Below are 15,776 nucleotides of genomic sequence, written 5' to 3' on the forward strand. Positions count from 1 at the left end.
TCGCTATAATAAGTAGACAAAGTGACAATAGTTTTATTACTTATTTTGACAGTAGTATATTTATTTACACGGTAGTAATAGTAATTTTTCTTTTTTTTAATATAATGTTTTAAGATGTTTGTAGACTACTTTTCTTGACCTACATTTGTGACCATAGTGATAATCAGTATACAATTACAATATCTATTACTATTGTTCATAATGACTTATTAGACTATTCAGTTTCAATGAATATCACAATATTTATTGTATATCCACACTTGAAAAACTTATATTCATATTGTACTGCTAGAAAATGGACTGTCACTCAGCATTTGAATAAATTTAAAATAAATTTGCATTCATTATTCAATAACTGATAATAACTGGTTCAAACCTGTTTATGTGGTTATTATATTGTGTATATAACATCGGAAGTATGATAATTTTTTTATTGATTCACTTCATTATTATTATTTTAACTGAATTATATGAGTTTATGTAATATTATTATAATATTATTATAATATTACAGCTACAGGTATATTTTATATTTGCCGCTTTTCAAAATTAATAAGATTTTTCAATTCTATGATTAGTTGGTTATTATTTTCTTCTTAGATGGCATTTTACGCATCCAAATGGTATGACGCGATAGAGAAAAATACAGCCACTTAACATTGTATATTTTTGCGTCCAATCAATAATCTTTTTTTTAAGAATCCATTATTCACCAAAATCAAAAATAAAAATTGTGATAATATTACATATTTACAATTTATGAGGACATCAATGATGTTTTTCATGAGACTACTCCTCGGTGGTTAATAGGTTATACTGATTGAGCTACTGTAACACAAGGTGCAATACAAACTTTACATTGTATTACAACACTACATACCATTTCCTGAACGTTTTTGGTATGGTTGAAAAAAATGTAATATTTTTTGTGTTTGGCGAAATTGGACGCATTGTTAATTTAAATAAAATATAAATAGCAGAGCGTTTCTCAGTGAAGCCCTGTCAAATACTACAACCCACTAGTGTAAAGCTTGCTACATATATATCTGCAATGCGAAATGATGCAGATAATTTAATAATTATCCTTAGTAATCCCAATCGAGTTCTGTCGAGCCCCAGGCCCCCATGAGCAGTGCTAGGGGCTCCGTTGGAAATATCAGAAACTTTTTGGTAATTGAATAAAAAAAGGCAAACCTTCAACATTGTCTATTTTTAAACGCCCGCAATGGCCGGGCAGGTAACATGTCGACTAGTAATGTCGTGGGTTCCGGGCTCAAATTCCAGACCTGGTATAAAAACTCACACGTTGTTCCTCAATGTGTTCAGACCTAACAGGTCGATCAAGTGGTCGTAAATACTAAAAATCTGTCAATGCTTTTTTATGCTTTAATTGTCAATATGATTTTTTTAGAATCGGGTATGGTAAAAAAAAAATGTGAAAAGTATATTGAAAAAATAACTTGATTAGAGATATCGCGTCAAAAAAGAACATACCTTGTGAGAGTCAACGAGATCAAATTTTATAGCAACAATGGGTGAGGAAATAAAAGTGGTCAGTGATGATTGTCATCACCTACTATGGACTGTTCGTTGAGTTTCTGTGAAAGAGTTTCACTAATGTTCCAGTCAGAGACTAGAGTGTTGATTTATGTTCCAAATATTAAATTATTGGATAATTATCATTTACTACCGCCAGTGACTTTCAGTGTAAGTAAGTAGATCTTGCGGTATTTCTGGGCAGCAAATTAAGGACTACTTTTGAAATCCATGGCAATGACAATTTTTTTGCCTGCAGCGCTAATATTCATTGAATAGTTATGGATATTTACATCAGAATTTTGATGAATAATGAAATGCAGATGTTAATAAAATGACATCAAATTCGAGGCTAGAGATCGAAAGAGACAGCAATTTGACATTTACTGGGCAATAATTGGGCAAGTATGTAATTTACCCCTCTGGATCCTTAATATGTGTCATGCTCATGCATGCAAGGGTTCCCCGAGATTATACAAAATGCTCCAAGGGTTCCATCAACCGAAAAAGAATCCAAGGTTTTTTGTCAATATCTTAAGTCTATTCTTACATGGCATCTCCATTGGAATTTTCACAACTTTACTGTTCCTTTGTACAGCACTTTACACAGTGCCATTGAATTCCTATTCCGAAATGCCATGACATGCCATGAACTGATCTATGGCAAAGATCCTTACCTATTAGACTTACTCACTTGACTGGGATTACAGTCCATTCAGTTATACGGCTGACTGCCCATCCTCCAGGAATTTTTATCCCGAGCTCTCCATCCAGTCACCAGTCGGTCACACTCAGCCACTATGCACCCCTCTTGATATAGTCCTCCTAACCCCCGCAGGCGGCCTAGGGGCCAATTGACAACTGGAGTTCCTTCATAAATCTTATGGAGATATCTAAATCCATCGCGTCTCATATCACGACCGGCTTATCTCAGTCTTCGGATCATCAAGATATGAGTTATATACTAGTTATAGCTCAATGTTAGTACAGATGCTACCTTTTCTTATATTTTCATTGGGCTCCTGATTTCACACCCATACAGAACTAATTCATGGTCATGATGTATACCCGAAGTTTTCTTTTCTTGGAAAATAGCTTTAAGAGATTTCAGTGCGAAGAATGTTACATACTCACTCTTCAGTCAGCCGGTGAGTTCCAGGTCCATCTCATTCTTTTCGAATTTATTGACTCCCACTTGTGACACTAAGAGCCGAGCCACACCGGGCGACTCTGGTCTCGAGACCAGTCGCGCGACTGGTCTCTTCGGGCGATTTACTCGGGCGACTTGCCGGCGACCAGAGAAGCAGCCAATAATAATAATAATAATGAATGTATACGCAATTATGCAAAAAATGCGGCGTGGCTGCCGGCGACTGGTCGCCTAGTGTGGCAGCGCTCAATACATAGCTATATGTTTTCATACATCACTACTGATCGCCCGACCAGAGAGACCGGGAGACCAGACCGAGCGCACGAACGAGATTTTACTGATCGCGCGACTTTATTGCTTGCGCGATTACTGGGCGACCAGGTGTGGCATGCTCCATATAACTGCATGCATCGGTCTGGTCTCGGCGACTGGTCTGCCGACCAGAGTCGCCCGGTGTGGCTCGGCACTAAAAGTGTTTTCGAATGTGGAATACCCATCAAAATGTTTCTAAAATGGTGGGAATCCTGCGTGAGTGAAATGTGAAAATAACTAATATGGAAAAAGTATTTGATCGTTCTATCTTCTGACCTGTCGTAACAGCAATAAGTTAATTAATTGAGTTGACATTTATATGGATTGCATTACACAATAACTGAACACATAGATTGGTTTATTACAAACATTAATTGTGATAAATTTCGGTCCTACCGCAACACATATATCGGACGGGCAGTCTTAAATTTTCTTTAAGTTTATTGCACGTTGAACAAAGCCATCAATCTAATAATGTAGACGACATTCAAAAGACGTTATGCAATAGCGAAAGAAATTATTCAGGGGTTGAATGTCAAATCCATTATCAAAATCTACAATTGGAAACATTCTAAAAACTCTCAACTGCCTTTATCATGATTAAAATCAATTGCCACGTGCCGTATTAGGCACTAAATTATTTTATGTAAACGAGCAATCGAATAGCATAGTTACCGGCGTGGGTTTTTTGCTCATAGTGCTTATATTACATACCAGCCACTCATGTCGTTGTCCATAATTGAATCGATAAAATTTGATTAGCACGAAGTATACATTTAAAATGCTTATGGATTTTACCTCATCGGACAGTGACAATTTCATACACATGTAGGAATCGCAATTAAAGATAATTTCATTACTCTTGTGATGCGGTGCGTAAGGCGTTGGCCTTTCATCCGAGAGCTCCGGGTCCGATCCCGGTGAGGATACAATATATTTATGTGATTATCTCAAAGCCTGGGGGTTTGTTTCACTTCTATTCTATATAAAAGACACTACTGACATTGGCCCTCTCGGCCTATTGTAGTGTTAAAAAGTGATTTGATAGATAGAAATATCGCAGATTGGATGATAGATCCATTTGGTATGAATCATTTCCCACTATATCTAGGCCGTGACACGAAATTGTAAACTTCGATGGTAGTGCTAGTTATTGCTCCTACTTCGAATGCAATCTAGTAAGCTGTTTGTAAAAATGATTATTGTTGCATATTGAAAAATAGGCATTCTAAGATAATCAATAACCAGCGCTACCATTGTAATTTGCAATTAAGTGTCGCAGCTTGAAGATAGTCGGCCTTGACTACGAATGCAATTAATAATAAAATTAAACTAAAAGAAAAACACGCCAAGAAGTGACACAAAAACAAATGATACAAAATCATGCGCAAATAGATGTCCACTGCTGGGAGCAGCAGGAGGGCTCATTTATATTATACCTCGTAATAGTATTGATGTCGTAAATAGTGGTGATTTTCGTTTGTCGCTGACAACATTTCAACTAGACATAACTTTTTAGTTTGCATCAGTCACAAGGATGACACTGAATAACAATTATTACATTTAGAAAAATCGAATATATAAACCCTACGTGTAGTTCAAACAATATATGTTATAATTTTAATATAATTAAATCTCATTTTGTAATTTTAAAATAAACGGTGCAATTTTTCATTTTTTTCCCCCGAGCAACTATTTTGGGTCCACAGAAAAATCGCAAGAGGGGGTCACACGCATCAAAAAGTTGAGAATTTTACGTGATACGTATATTAGCATAATACAACATTGCCTGCACAATGTGGAGTCCATGTCCATAATGTATTCGTCTAGAGAGAATAATATCGAATATATTTATTTTTTTGTAATGCTAAATATACGTATGTCTATCTTCCTGTCCCGCCTTCAATAATTTACATGTTGACGGTTTGTTATTTGACAGTAGAGTTCCTGTGAAATAAATCTAAGGGCATCGGTTTTGTAAAATAAAATTGGGAACCCCACCAGTGGCGGTTTCCCATTAAGGCGATACTTCAGTGAAACAGCAAATAATTTTCAACTATAGGCCCGATGAAATTTTGGACTCGCTGGCAGTCTGAGAGCGAACGTCGAGGTGTGAATACGTCAATTTGTTTCGTGATGGCGAGGGGGGTATTAATTCTTAAATCGTGTAAAGATGACTAAAAACGTTACCCATTTACTTTAAAAAGAAAACATGACAATGAATATATTATTATTGTTACTAATAGAACAATAAACAGAACATTAAATGGACGCTTGTTGGATTTAAATGACAAATTATATTTCGTTCGGCATGCGTCATTTGCACCCGCAATCCGCGCATCGCCTAGCCACGATCTTTTTAGACCATCCCTCAACTGAGGTATAGCCTTAAGCAAATGTGGGGGAATCAGATAGAATGAACATCGTAAGAAGATACAAAGTTTACACAATCTGAGTGTAAAAAATGAATCGAAATCTTAAAAAATCCATTTTTGATTTCATCTCTTTCAATCCAAGGAATTCGTACGATATATACTTTGGTTATGATTGGCTCTAACTATCTTCATTCTCCTCCCATGACATTTTAGGTTCGTTATAGACTCCATTTCCAAACGAGAAGGGATTATCCATCAATAACATCATACAATCTTCAGTATTTTTTTACCCCTCCCCGTCATCACATTTTCTACAACCCCCCGCTATCCCTTCATCACATATCCGAACCCCTCCCTTCTTTAGGAAATGACATTATATTATATTGTAGAAACCCTTATGTGTGCGAAACATTAAGGAAGGAAGAACAAAATAGTATATATGGTGGTAAGGCAGAGTGGAAATCTTATAGCCCGTTTACACGTGCATAGATTTACCGGTGGCAGTATGTATTGTCACGACCGTAACGATAAAAAGCAAATGTAAACACATATTATCGTGCAAGTTGCAAGAATTGCCAAGTAGCTCCTAGCAACCAAATTGTTTATTTAGAATAATATTAGTGACAGTGCCAAACTTACATTATTATTTTCAAGATGACACCGTGAGATCACTTTTTTAAAAATACATCAATTATATTTTATTTTTTTTTATATTTACGGCTTTATTTTACAAGAAAACATAAATGTTAAAAAAACACGAATGAAAAATAAAAGTTTTCAGGTATGTATACCTAAATAAAACCAGAATGTTCATGTTCCTACTTCCACAAATAAAAAAACCAAGAATTATCTAATAGGCACTATCAATACCGTTTTTCTTCTGATATAAACGCTTATATAAAGATTGCTTTCAGCGACCCAGGTTTTAACTTTTGGCATTTTCATGTTATACATAAATACATACATGCAGGGTATGAAACCCCAAGGTGCCGAAAGATGAAACCTGGTAAGCAATATTTATGAAAAATACATTTGTTTATAAAGTCAATATTATCCAACCGACATATATAATATCTCTTTCAAGCCTTATACCCCCCCGTTTACGCATGGATTTACTGTTGACAGTAAGTATTATCGCGGCCATAACAAGAAAATGTATGGGTGAACATGTATTATCCTGCAGTTGCAAGCTTGCATGCATGAATCAAAAATGTTTGGAAGCTTCTGAATTTTCATAGATTTCGTAGATTATCATATTTATGTATTGAAGCGGTTAATTGTTATAATAAGTTAACCGTGTCAAAAAGTGCTATGTTTTAACTGCGCCTCTCTTGGATGTGTTAATTTTTAGAGCAAAATAGACCGTTTTGACAGTTTAGAGCAGGGGTAGTCAACCTGGTCCCTACCGTCCACTAGTGGCCGTTCCAGCTTTCATGGTGGGCTGTAGGGGTTTTAAAAACATTTTCATTGTGTTTTCATAAAGTTCCCCGTGATAATTTCAATTTCAGAAAATATACTATTTGTATCGCCCTCGCATAAGTTTAGTTCACGTTACGTAAGTGAAACTAAATGGCGCAATAGTGCGACCGCAAACAAAAGAGCCTCCTTGGATGTGTTAATTTTTAGAGCAAAATAGACCGTTTTGACAGTTTAGAGCAGGGGTAGTCAACCTGGTCCCTACCGTCCACTAGTGGCCGTTCCAGCTTTCATGGTGGGCTGTAGGGGTTTTAAAAACATTTTCATTGTGTTTTCATAAAGTTCCCCGTGATAATTTCAATTTCAGAAAATATACTATTTGTATCGCCCTCGCATAAGTTTAGTTCACGTTACGTAAGTGAAACTAAATGGCGCAATAGTGCAACCGCAAACAAAAGAGCCTCGTCCCAGAATAGCTTGCGCATCATTAGTTTGTTCCTCACAAAAAATTGTGCCAGATATCCAGAATTTTTTGCAGCATCAGCCTCAGGGATCTCATTAATAATTTAATTAGTTAAATGTAATTTCATTAGACTTCATGCTTCTATGTATGCTAAATATAAATAAAAAAAAAGATTTAACTACAGTAAGTGGTTTTATAAAGATTTATTCTGCCAAACTTAGAGAAAGTCTGCCATCGAATATTTGGTAAGTAATTATTAGTATGTGCTTTAACTTGCTGTAACTCTGCTTTATAAATTTTATAAAGTAAAGCTACTTCCCTACCTATTTTATAAATCACCATTACTGTGGAACCGGTGGGTGGCTAGAAACTTTGCTATTAACAGAGATACATAAGTAGGTACACGTAAACGGTAGGTATAAAAAGGTTGACTACCCCTTGTTAGACAGCTAACTTATTGTAACAATTATAATATCTCAATACATAAATATGATAAACTACCCTTAACTACCGATAGCCGCCGATAACAGCCTTGTGTGTAGAATGGATGCGCATAAGTATGTACTCAATTAAATTAGAGATTACAATTGATTTTGATTTTTTTTAAATATACCTACTAAAATATTATTATATACTAGGTATTTTCAATAAAAAGTAAATAACATATCGACTGTGGAAAGGCAAAAGGATTTAACCCTCACTTTTTGCAAAATAGGTTTTATTGAAAAATAGCATTGCACACAACTAAATACACGTTCTGTCTAAAGGATGTAAGCTGCAAAATGCCAATATATTATCAAATTTTAGCTTTTAATTTTTAAAAAAGAAGGGCGTTTGAAATTTGCGTCCAGGTAAAAGGATTTATTCCACATCAATGACATTATTAGTCATTCAAGTAATCTTTTACGGAAAGGAAAAAGGCGTTATGCATCTTACGTTGCAAATGTATGAAAAAAATGGTAGTTTTACTTAACTCTGCCGGCCGAACAGGTAAGTTATGAACCAGAAGGAAGACTTAAGCCACATACATTTCTCGGTCGGTCGTTTGACAGTTAACACGGATTTCGACAGTCTTTTCATAAAAAATCATTTAAAGTTAAAGCATTGAGTGAAAATGGTAACAGAACGAAGCAAAATGATTCTTGAAATGTGTGGTGTTAATATGGACGCAACAAATAATCCCGACAAGAACTGTTAGTGTTTAAAATTACATCTAGAAGTTTTTATATCACACACGAGAAGAGCCATTGTAAATTCTATCTATATCGGTATGAAATGGCCTGTTACGGCTTATATTGTGTTTTAATTGTCGATTATCGATTAATTGATTTGATGATTTCATAATATCTGAGAAAAGTAATACAATATTTGCTAATTCACTTAAAACACCGCCATGCGATTTATAGGTTATGTCATGTGTCAAAAACACTTCTCAATTGAAATTGTTTTCAATTCGCTTTAATTTATGATTAATATCATTGTAATAGACTAATATCATTATTATGCACTGTTTTATGTTCATATATTATAGAAATAACATAAATCGCATGTAAAATGTATGTGTCTAACTCCAAATATGTTAATACCTACCTAATTTTTAGTCAGGTAAAATGACTTAACCCTCATTTTTATTAGTTTTTCTTCAATAACTTCATTATTTAATTATAGATTGGGGGAAAAAAAACACCAAATTATTAATCATCATGCACTTCAAGTTTGTGTTTATTTTATATTTAGACTTTGGCCCAAAATCATTATCAAAACGTTTTTTGTGCCTCCTGTAAAATTTGATTAGTGTGGATTAACTCCTTTTGCCTTTCCACAGTCGATATTATTGTTTTCTTTTTAATCTTTAGGTTAATTCCTTGTGAATGACGTCTTTTATATAGAAATAAAATTTTTCATAACATTATGCACAATGAATAATTTTTCTAATAAAAAACAGTTCAATGAATTAAACTCAATGGTGTTCAAACTTTTATGTGTCACGGCACCACCGGCACCCTATGTCATGGTCCTGAAAATACCAATTAGTCAGATGGGTTTGATATTCATGTAGTTCCTCAATTTTATCTCTGAATAGTTTGAAATGCTGTCTTATTCAAATTCATAATATCGTGTCCATTTCACCTCGATTTTCTGTCAATTCGAATTTTGAAATTCAATTTCCTCAAATCATCCAAAACTGGATGTACCAACATCAGCTGTCCACTAATCCAACGACATTGAAGTCCATATATTTAAAGTTATTTAGTTCTGGTTTTACCTTTTTTTATGACTTGTATTTTTTTATTTACATAATAATTTATTATGATAGCTTATCTTTAAAATGTTTTTTCCTACTCTATTTACTATTTTTTTATTGTTTTTATTATTATGAGGATTGTTTATGTATATCGGTACTGTGATGGCAGACGGTTATAACTGCAGATTTTCACTTTTTAAGTTTTCTTCCAAATTGTACATTCTTTGATGTGGCAAAATATTAGAGCTGCAACTTTATTGGTTACAAAGTAATGTTAAAAGATATCTGCATCTGATCAAATATAAAAACTGTTGATATGGCAAAAAGATATATCCGCTTAAAATGCAAGATAACAATAAAATTTCAATTTTTTTAAAAGAAAAATGATTAAAGGTTTTTGTTAGGATACTAATATCGCTTATTTTGATATAAGACTCTTCAAAATATGTTATAAACTAACTTGTCAGACTGATTTCAAAACTTTGTTTTTGCTCTCCTGTAAAATTGTGTTCAAAACAGCAATTATAACTGTTTGCTATCACAGCACCGGTATGCCATGTTCAAGTAAAACCAAAGGCTTTGTAAATTGTTATTCTAAGGTAAACAAATAATTTTAAAATAAAGTTGATCGTTGGTATTTCGAATGTCACATTATAGTCTTCATAATAGGGGATGATAACTGATATAGCTATATAATAGAATACAAAATTGTGTAATTATGTATAATTATCACTTAAATAAAATTGTTGATCCAGGTGGAATTTGCCCCAGGGACTACCCGCATGCCAGTTCGCTGAAACATTTCCTTTTGGCTAAGGCAGCTGGGTAAATGGCAATATTATTAACATTGGCATCTATTTTTTTCAGTTATTTGGTTTCCGGCGATGCAGATGGCAAATGCTACATCTGGGACTGGAAGACGACGAAGCTGTACAAGAAGTGGAAAGCGCACGATGGAGTATGCATATCAGCTCTATGGCACCCTCATGAGCCCAGCAAAGTCCTCACAGCCGGTTGGGATGGACTCATCAAGTATTGGGACTGAAATGACATTTATGAACATAGACAACTTGACTGATTAATTCACATTGAAGATAATAAATGTCATGATATTTTTATTCTCTGTGGTTTCATTCTTTGAGTTTTGTGAGTTAAAAGTGTATCATTAGCCTGAATAAATCCACTGCCGAATGATGGCATCCACTGGAGGTGGGAAAACTGGTCGATTTTGAAGACTAAGTATACTTACTACCGGTATAAAAAAATACTTAGTATCAAAATTTGTTCCAAAATACTTACTAGTATTTGGAATACTATAATATAGTAGCTCACCACATTCCCGAGGGAATATGCTTCTACAGAAAATTTATGACCTATTGTGCATACACAAGATGATGTCATTTGCATGCATAGACTAATAAATTAAAATATGATTGTATTCAAATGCTATCTCGCTGGCGCGCATTTAATGTCAATAGTATTGAAAGTCTACCAACTAGCGAGTGAGACTCGCGATGATATCATCAGTTTTTTGGAACAAGTTTATTGGGCCACACGTACTGAGTATGGGTAGTTTCATCCGATACTTGACTACACAAACTGGTGACAGTATTTCCAGCTCACCTCTAGCGTCCACCTTGAGCAGCTGATTCCATTCCTCTCGGTCATGTGCATGTGTTGCCGTACACTTCTGCGCAGACCTATTTCATCAAACTTGTTGGCGCTAAGCTTACTTTTCATAAGTTAAACACCTCTCAGGTACCACTGAGTACATTCAGAGTAAGTAGTCTTTCTTTGAATTTGATAAAATATTTTATTTTAAAACGTTTTTACAAATTTTTTCAACGTTTTTCAACAAATAAGAATACGACCTAATGTCGTATTCTTATTTGTCCGGTACAAATCTTGCAATCGATTTTTAACTTCCCGACTGGCTAGATATTTGAAACTTTTAGAATATATCAGAACAGGATGCCAATGCATTTTTTTAATACTTTTAGCCATCTTTAAGTAGAATTGAATTCATTTTCAGTCAATTCTGTTTTGTATGAAAAGTTATTTCGGAAGAAATCCGTAATCCAATCCACTATTATTGGTTGCTAGGGGTCTGGGGCCTAGCAACTATTTTATTAATAGATACGTGCGTTACTATGAAAATCAATATGAGTGTCAAAATGACATTTCAGTATTATTTCTACCAAATACAAATTTTTTTGATCGTTTAAGCTAGTCAAGTCAAGTTTATATGATTCAACAGAAAATTTAAAAACGTACATAAAAAGTTCTTTTTATCTTGTAATTATTTATATATTATGTAATTAAATAAAATTCCTAGGTATATCAAATTATTTCATGCAATAAATGTAAAATGTACATGAATTAATTATAATGGTTGTGTTATTTCTGTTAGATAGTTGTTATTGTAAAAAGATAATTTGATACTTCAGAGCGTTGCCTGTCAATATTAAGTATGCTAATTAATCAATTAATTACGCACTCTGTTTAAAAATGTATTTCAACAATTTTAAATAATTTGAATAAGATTTGTTAATATTGTGTTTTCTATTTTTTTTTCAACTACGGCTTCTTATTGATCCAAGATATGACTACTTTCTCAGAAAACGCCTTGACCTCGAACAGGTTTGTTATGTGCTTTATAAAAAAATAATCAGGCTAATATTTTTTCATTCATTTATATAGTTAATCATAATTTATTAGATAGGTACTCATTTTTGTAAACTTAGATTTGTATTATCAGACGACATGCTGTCCTAGTTATTTATTAGATATAAGAATGATTATTATGGTGAGAGAATACAGTAAAATGTTAACAAAAAATTATCCATGATCACCAATAATGATGTTGTTCAAATAAAATCGCACGATAATCATTGTTAATAAATTAAAGATGATCATTCATTTAGAATAAAATTTATTGATAAATAACACAAAAATATACATATATCACGACAGGAAGACAATGTTTTACATTATAATTTGCTATTATGATTAATATATTACTCTACGCTGCGCGTTAAAATTAAATTGAAAATATTCAACAGGCGATGGACGTTAGACGTCGAGACACATCTTTCTCTTTTATCTCTCTGTAGTTTGATATTTGGCGAGGGGCAGACCGAGGCGGCGCCAAACGATCAGCATGTCACGAATGAATTCATCCATCATTGGCGGCGTGTGGTGCGGTGTGGGCGCCAGCCGCAGCTTCTCCTCGCCGCGCGCCACCGTCGGATAGTTGATGGCCTGGATGTAGTGACCGAACTCCCTCAGCAGCAGATCGGAGATCATCGTCGACATCTCGGGGTTTCCGATCTTAATGGGAATGATGTGGCTGGGGGTAGCCTCCACAGGGATCCCCGCCTCCGCCAGGGAACGCTTCATGTAGTGGACGTTGGCCTGGTGCTTTTCCCGCAGGCGTCGGCCTTCCGGCCCCGATAGCAAGCGGACGGCGGTCAGCGCCCCCGCCAGGATGGCGGGCGGCAAGGACGTTGTGAAGATGAAGCCGGCTGCGTATGAACGGACCATGTCCACCAGCTGGGAGGAGCCTGCGATGTACCCGCCCATGTTGCCGAAAGCCTTCCCTAGGGTACCAGATATAATGTCCATGTGAAGTTCCTGGCCATCCCTTTCGCCGACGCCGGCACCGCGCTCCCCGTAGAGACCGACGGCGTGCACCTCATCCACAAAGGTGAGGGCGCCGCGCTCCTTGGCCACGCGGTTCATCTCCTCCAGCGGGCAGACGGCCCCACTCATGGAGTGCACTGTTTCGAATGCCACGATCTTAGGCGTCTCGGATGCCACCTGCCCGAGCAACGATGCCAGGTGCGCCGGGTCATTGTGGCGAAATATGTGCTTCGGGGCGCCGCTGTTGCGGATGCCCTGAATCATGGATGCATGATTGCCCTCGTCAGAAAAGACATGGCAGCCGGGCAGGGCTTTGGCAAGAGTGTACAGTGTGGAGTCATTGGCCACATAGCATGACGTGAAGAGCAAGGCGGCCTCCTTGCCGTGCAAATGTGCCAGGGCCGCCTCCAGTTTCTCGTGGTAGACGGAGTTGCCGGAAATGTTCCGGGTGCCCCCGGCGCCCGCACCATATTTCCGTAGCGCCTCCGAGGCAGCCGCCTTAACCTCCGGATGGCACGACATCCCCAGGTAGTCGTTGGAGCACCACACGGTGATGGGGCGCTCCCCGGACGAATACTCCAGGGCCCCCGGGAATTTTCCCTCTGCGGCTAGCCTGTTCACCTTCTTGAACACTCTGTACGAGTGGTCTGCCTTCTTCAGCGCAATCTGATTCCGGAAAAAGTCTTCGTAGGGAAACCTCTTGGAAGAATCGTCGGGGGTCTCCCTGGGGACTTCCTTCGGGGCCCTACTGGCCGTTGAGGCGGCCCGACCGCCCGCGGGCCGACTCGCGTCAGAGCCATCGGCGCGCCCGTCGAAGGTAGCGATCGTCCTGGACACCGCGGGGCAATGCTGCCCGTACTGCTTCAGCAGCCGTCCCCCATGACTCTTGACGTAACCGATGGTTAGCGAATTGACAAAAGGACACGGCATTTCGAAACTATTGACGTCGCGAAATACGTGTGCGGAATTGGGTCGGAGAAAGTTTCCCGACTGACGTCCGTTCGTTTGGTTCGGTTGACGAATTATGCGAGACGTCCCGACGTAAGCTACTATTTAAACGCAGACACAGGAAGCTGTCACAGCTATCTGTCAGTGTCAAAAACGGTGGCGGGGCCAGTGTTGCCATTTTTTTGCCACTGAATTATAGTACGCGTTGTCTTCGGTTGACTATGTATTCGCATTGGTTTGTTACTCACAAAAAAATAACAGGGAATTTGAGAAATTCCGGCGCTTTTTTTATCTTCCAGGCAAAAATTGTCTACTGGCGAGGCAAAGTCGAGGATTACCTCTTTCGGACATTTTTTTCTCGGCTCACCAATTATTTTTCCTCCATTACAAAATTACAATATTTCTCATCAAAATATAGAGCATATAATTATATTAACGAAATTATAGCACTTTTGACATATTTTTAATATAGAAATGAAATCAAAAATAAGTACATTATTTTATCAGATATTCAAAATCTTTGACGTAGGTACTATTACTTTTTAATATCGTACCAAACTTATAGTACAAAACACACTATAAATTTACTATAGTACGATTGACAACATTGTAGCGGGTGAGGACACCGTTTGTACAAAGAAAGGTATGGTGTAATGTTTAAAATGCCGGTTTCGGTCGCTAGTGCGCACGACGTCATGTACGCCAAAATATCAGATGACATGACGCAGTAGAATATATTATTACCTAATTTTATTACGTATATTGATCAAATAAACGCTAATTATATGGATGTATTAATTCATTAAACATTAACGCTTCTCAAATTCCATGGGCGTTTATGCAAAAATAAGACATATTACGTAGTAGGTACATATTATGAAATTAAATAAAATCATGCGATTTATTTGGTTATCAATGACATTGAGCTACTTTACGAGCTGCTTGTTGGCGAATTTACAATATGCCTGTAAAGTCGCCCAGTGTCATCATCGAACAAGCTAACAAGCAGAATGTAAACAATCTTCCGAGAAAAGTTGAAAGCCGGTCAACTTTACGTAGTAGAGACCTCCCGGTAAAAAAACGAACCACGTTCTGTCAACATAGTCACTAGCTTGTTGGCTTCTCAGCGAATGGAAAGTTTTGTGTGTCACCATCACAATCACAGTAGCTGAATCGCCCGCTTTTAAATTTGCCAACAAACAGCTTGTAAAGTACGTCAATGTCATTGACGAATAACTGTTCAAATTTAAATTTCCAAAATTACGCAGTAATTTTTAATATTATTATGTATTTTAATCACGACAATAATACAGATTATAGTAGCGTAGGTAGGTACATAGGTACTTTACTGGCGATTCACGTATCTACATAATATAAGAACGAAATAACACAACTGTCATTACAGTGATGTTCCGTTAGGGTAGGCAAGCCATGCGTTGCATAAGGGCAGCGAATGAAGGAATCGATAAAATATGACAACTTTTGAGAGCAGTAGCACTAGTAGCAGCGGTTTTCCACAAAGTAGACGATGCGGTCGCTTCATTAGAAAGTATTGAGATTTTAGTAAATTAGTGTGTAATTAGTTAAAAATATGGAAGCATATGAAATCCAGACAATATAACCATTGTTGTATTTTTTATAAGTACCAATTATTTGTAATACATATTGTAATGGGGGTCTAGGACGATT

General features: G+C 36.6%; 2 protein-coding genes across 2 annotated transcripts in view; one reads left to right on the top strand and one right to left on the bottom strand.

The window, feature by feature from the left end:
• Positions 1-10,616, top strand: part of LOC147079155 (pre-mRNA-processing factor 17) — a 28,994-nt gene extending 18,378 nt beyond the window's left edge. Inside the window, exon 10 of the mRNA XM_085953682.1 lies at positions 10,365-10,616. Coding sequence (XP_085809808.1) covers positions 10,365-10,542 — 178 coding nt within the window. The 3' untranslated portion in view covers positions 10,543-10,616. The remainder of the gene's footprint in view (positions 1-10,364) is intronic.
• A 1,796-nt stretch (positions 10,617-12,412) lies between these two features.
• Positions 12,413-14,271, bottom strand: Alas (5-aminolevulinate synthase). Its single transcript, XM_085953694.1, has one exon. The coding sequence runs from the start codon at positions 14,067-14,069 to the stop codon at positions 12,597-12,599; it is 1,473 nt and encodes a 490-aa protein (XP_085809820.1). The 5' UTR covers positions 14,070-14,271; the 3' UTR covers positions 12,413-12,596.
• Between the last annotated feature and the right edge of the window lie 1,505 nt (positions 14,272-15,776).

The sequence above is a fragment of the Rhyacophila brunnea genome, unplaced genomic scaffold (genome assembly GCF_057557595.1).
Source record: "Rhyacophila brunnea isolate RB1 unplaced genomic scaffold, BYU_Rbru_1.0 scaffold_10, whole genome shotgun sequence".
In the NCBI taxonomy this organism is placed as follows: domain Eukaryota; kingdom Metazoa; phylum Arthropoda; class Insecta; order Trichoptera; family Rhyacophilidae; genus Rhyacophila; species Rhyacophila brunnea.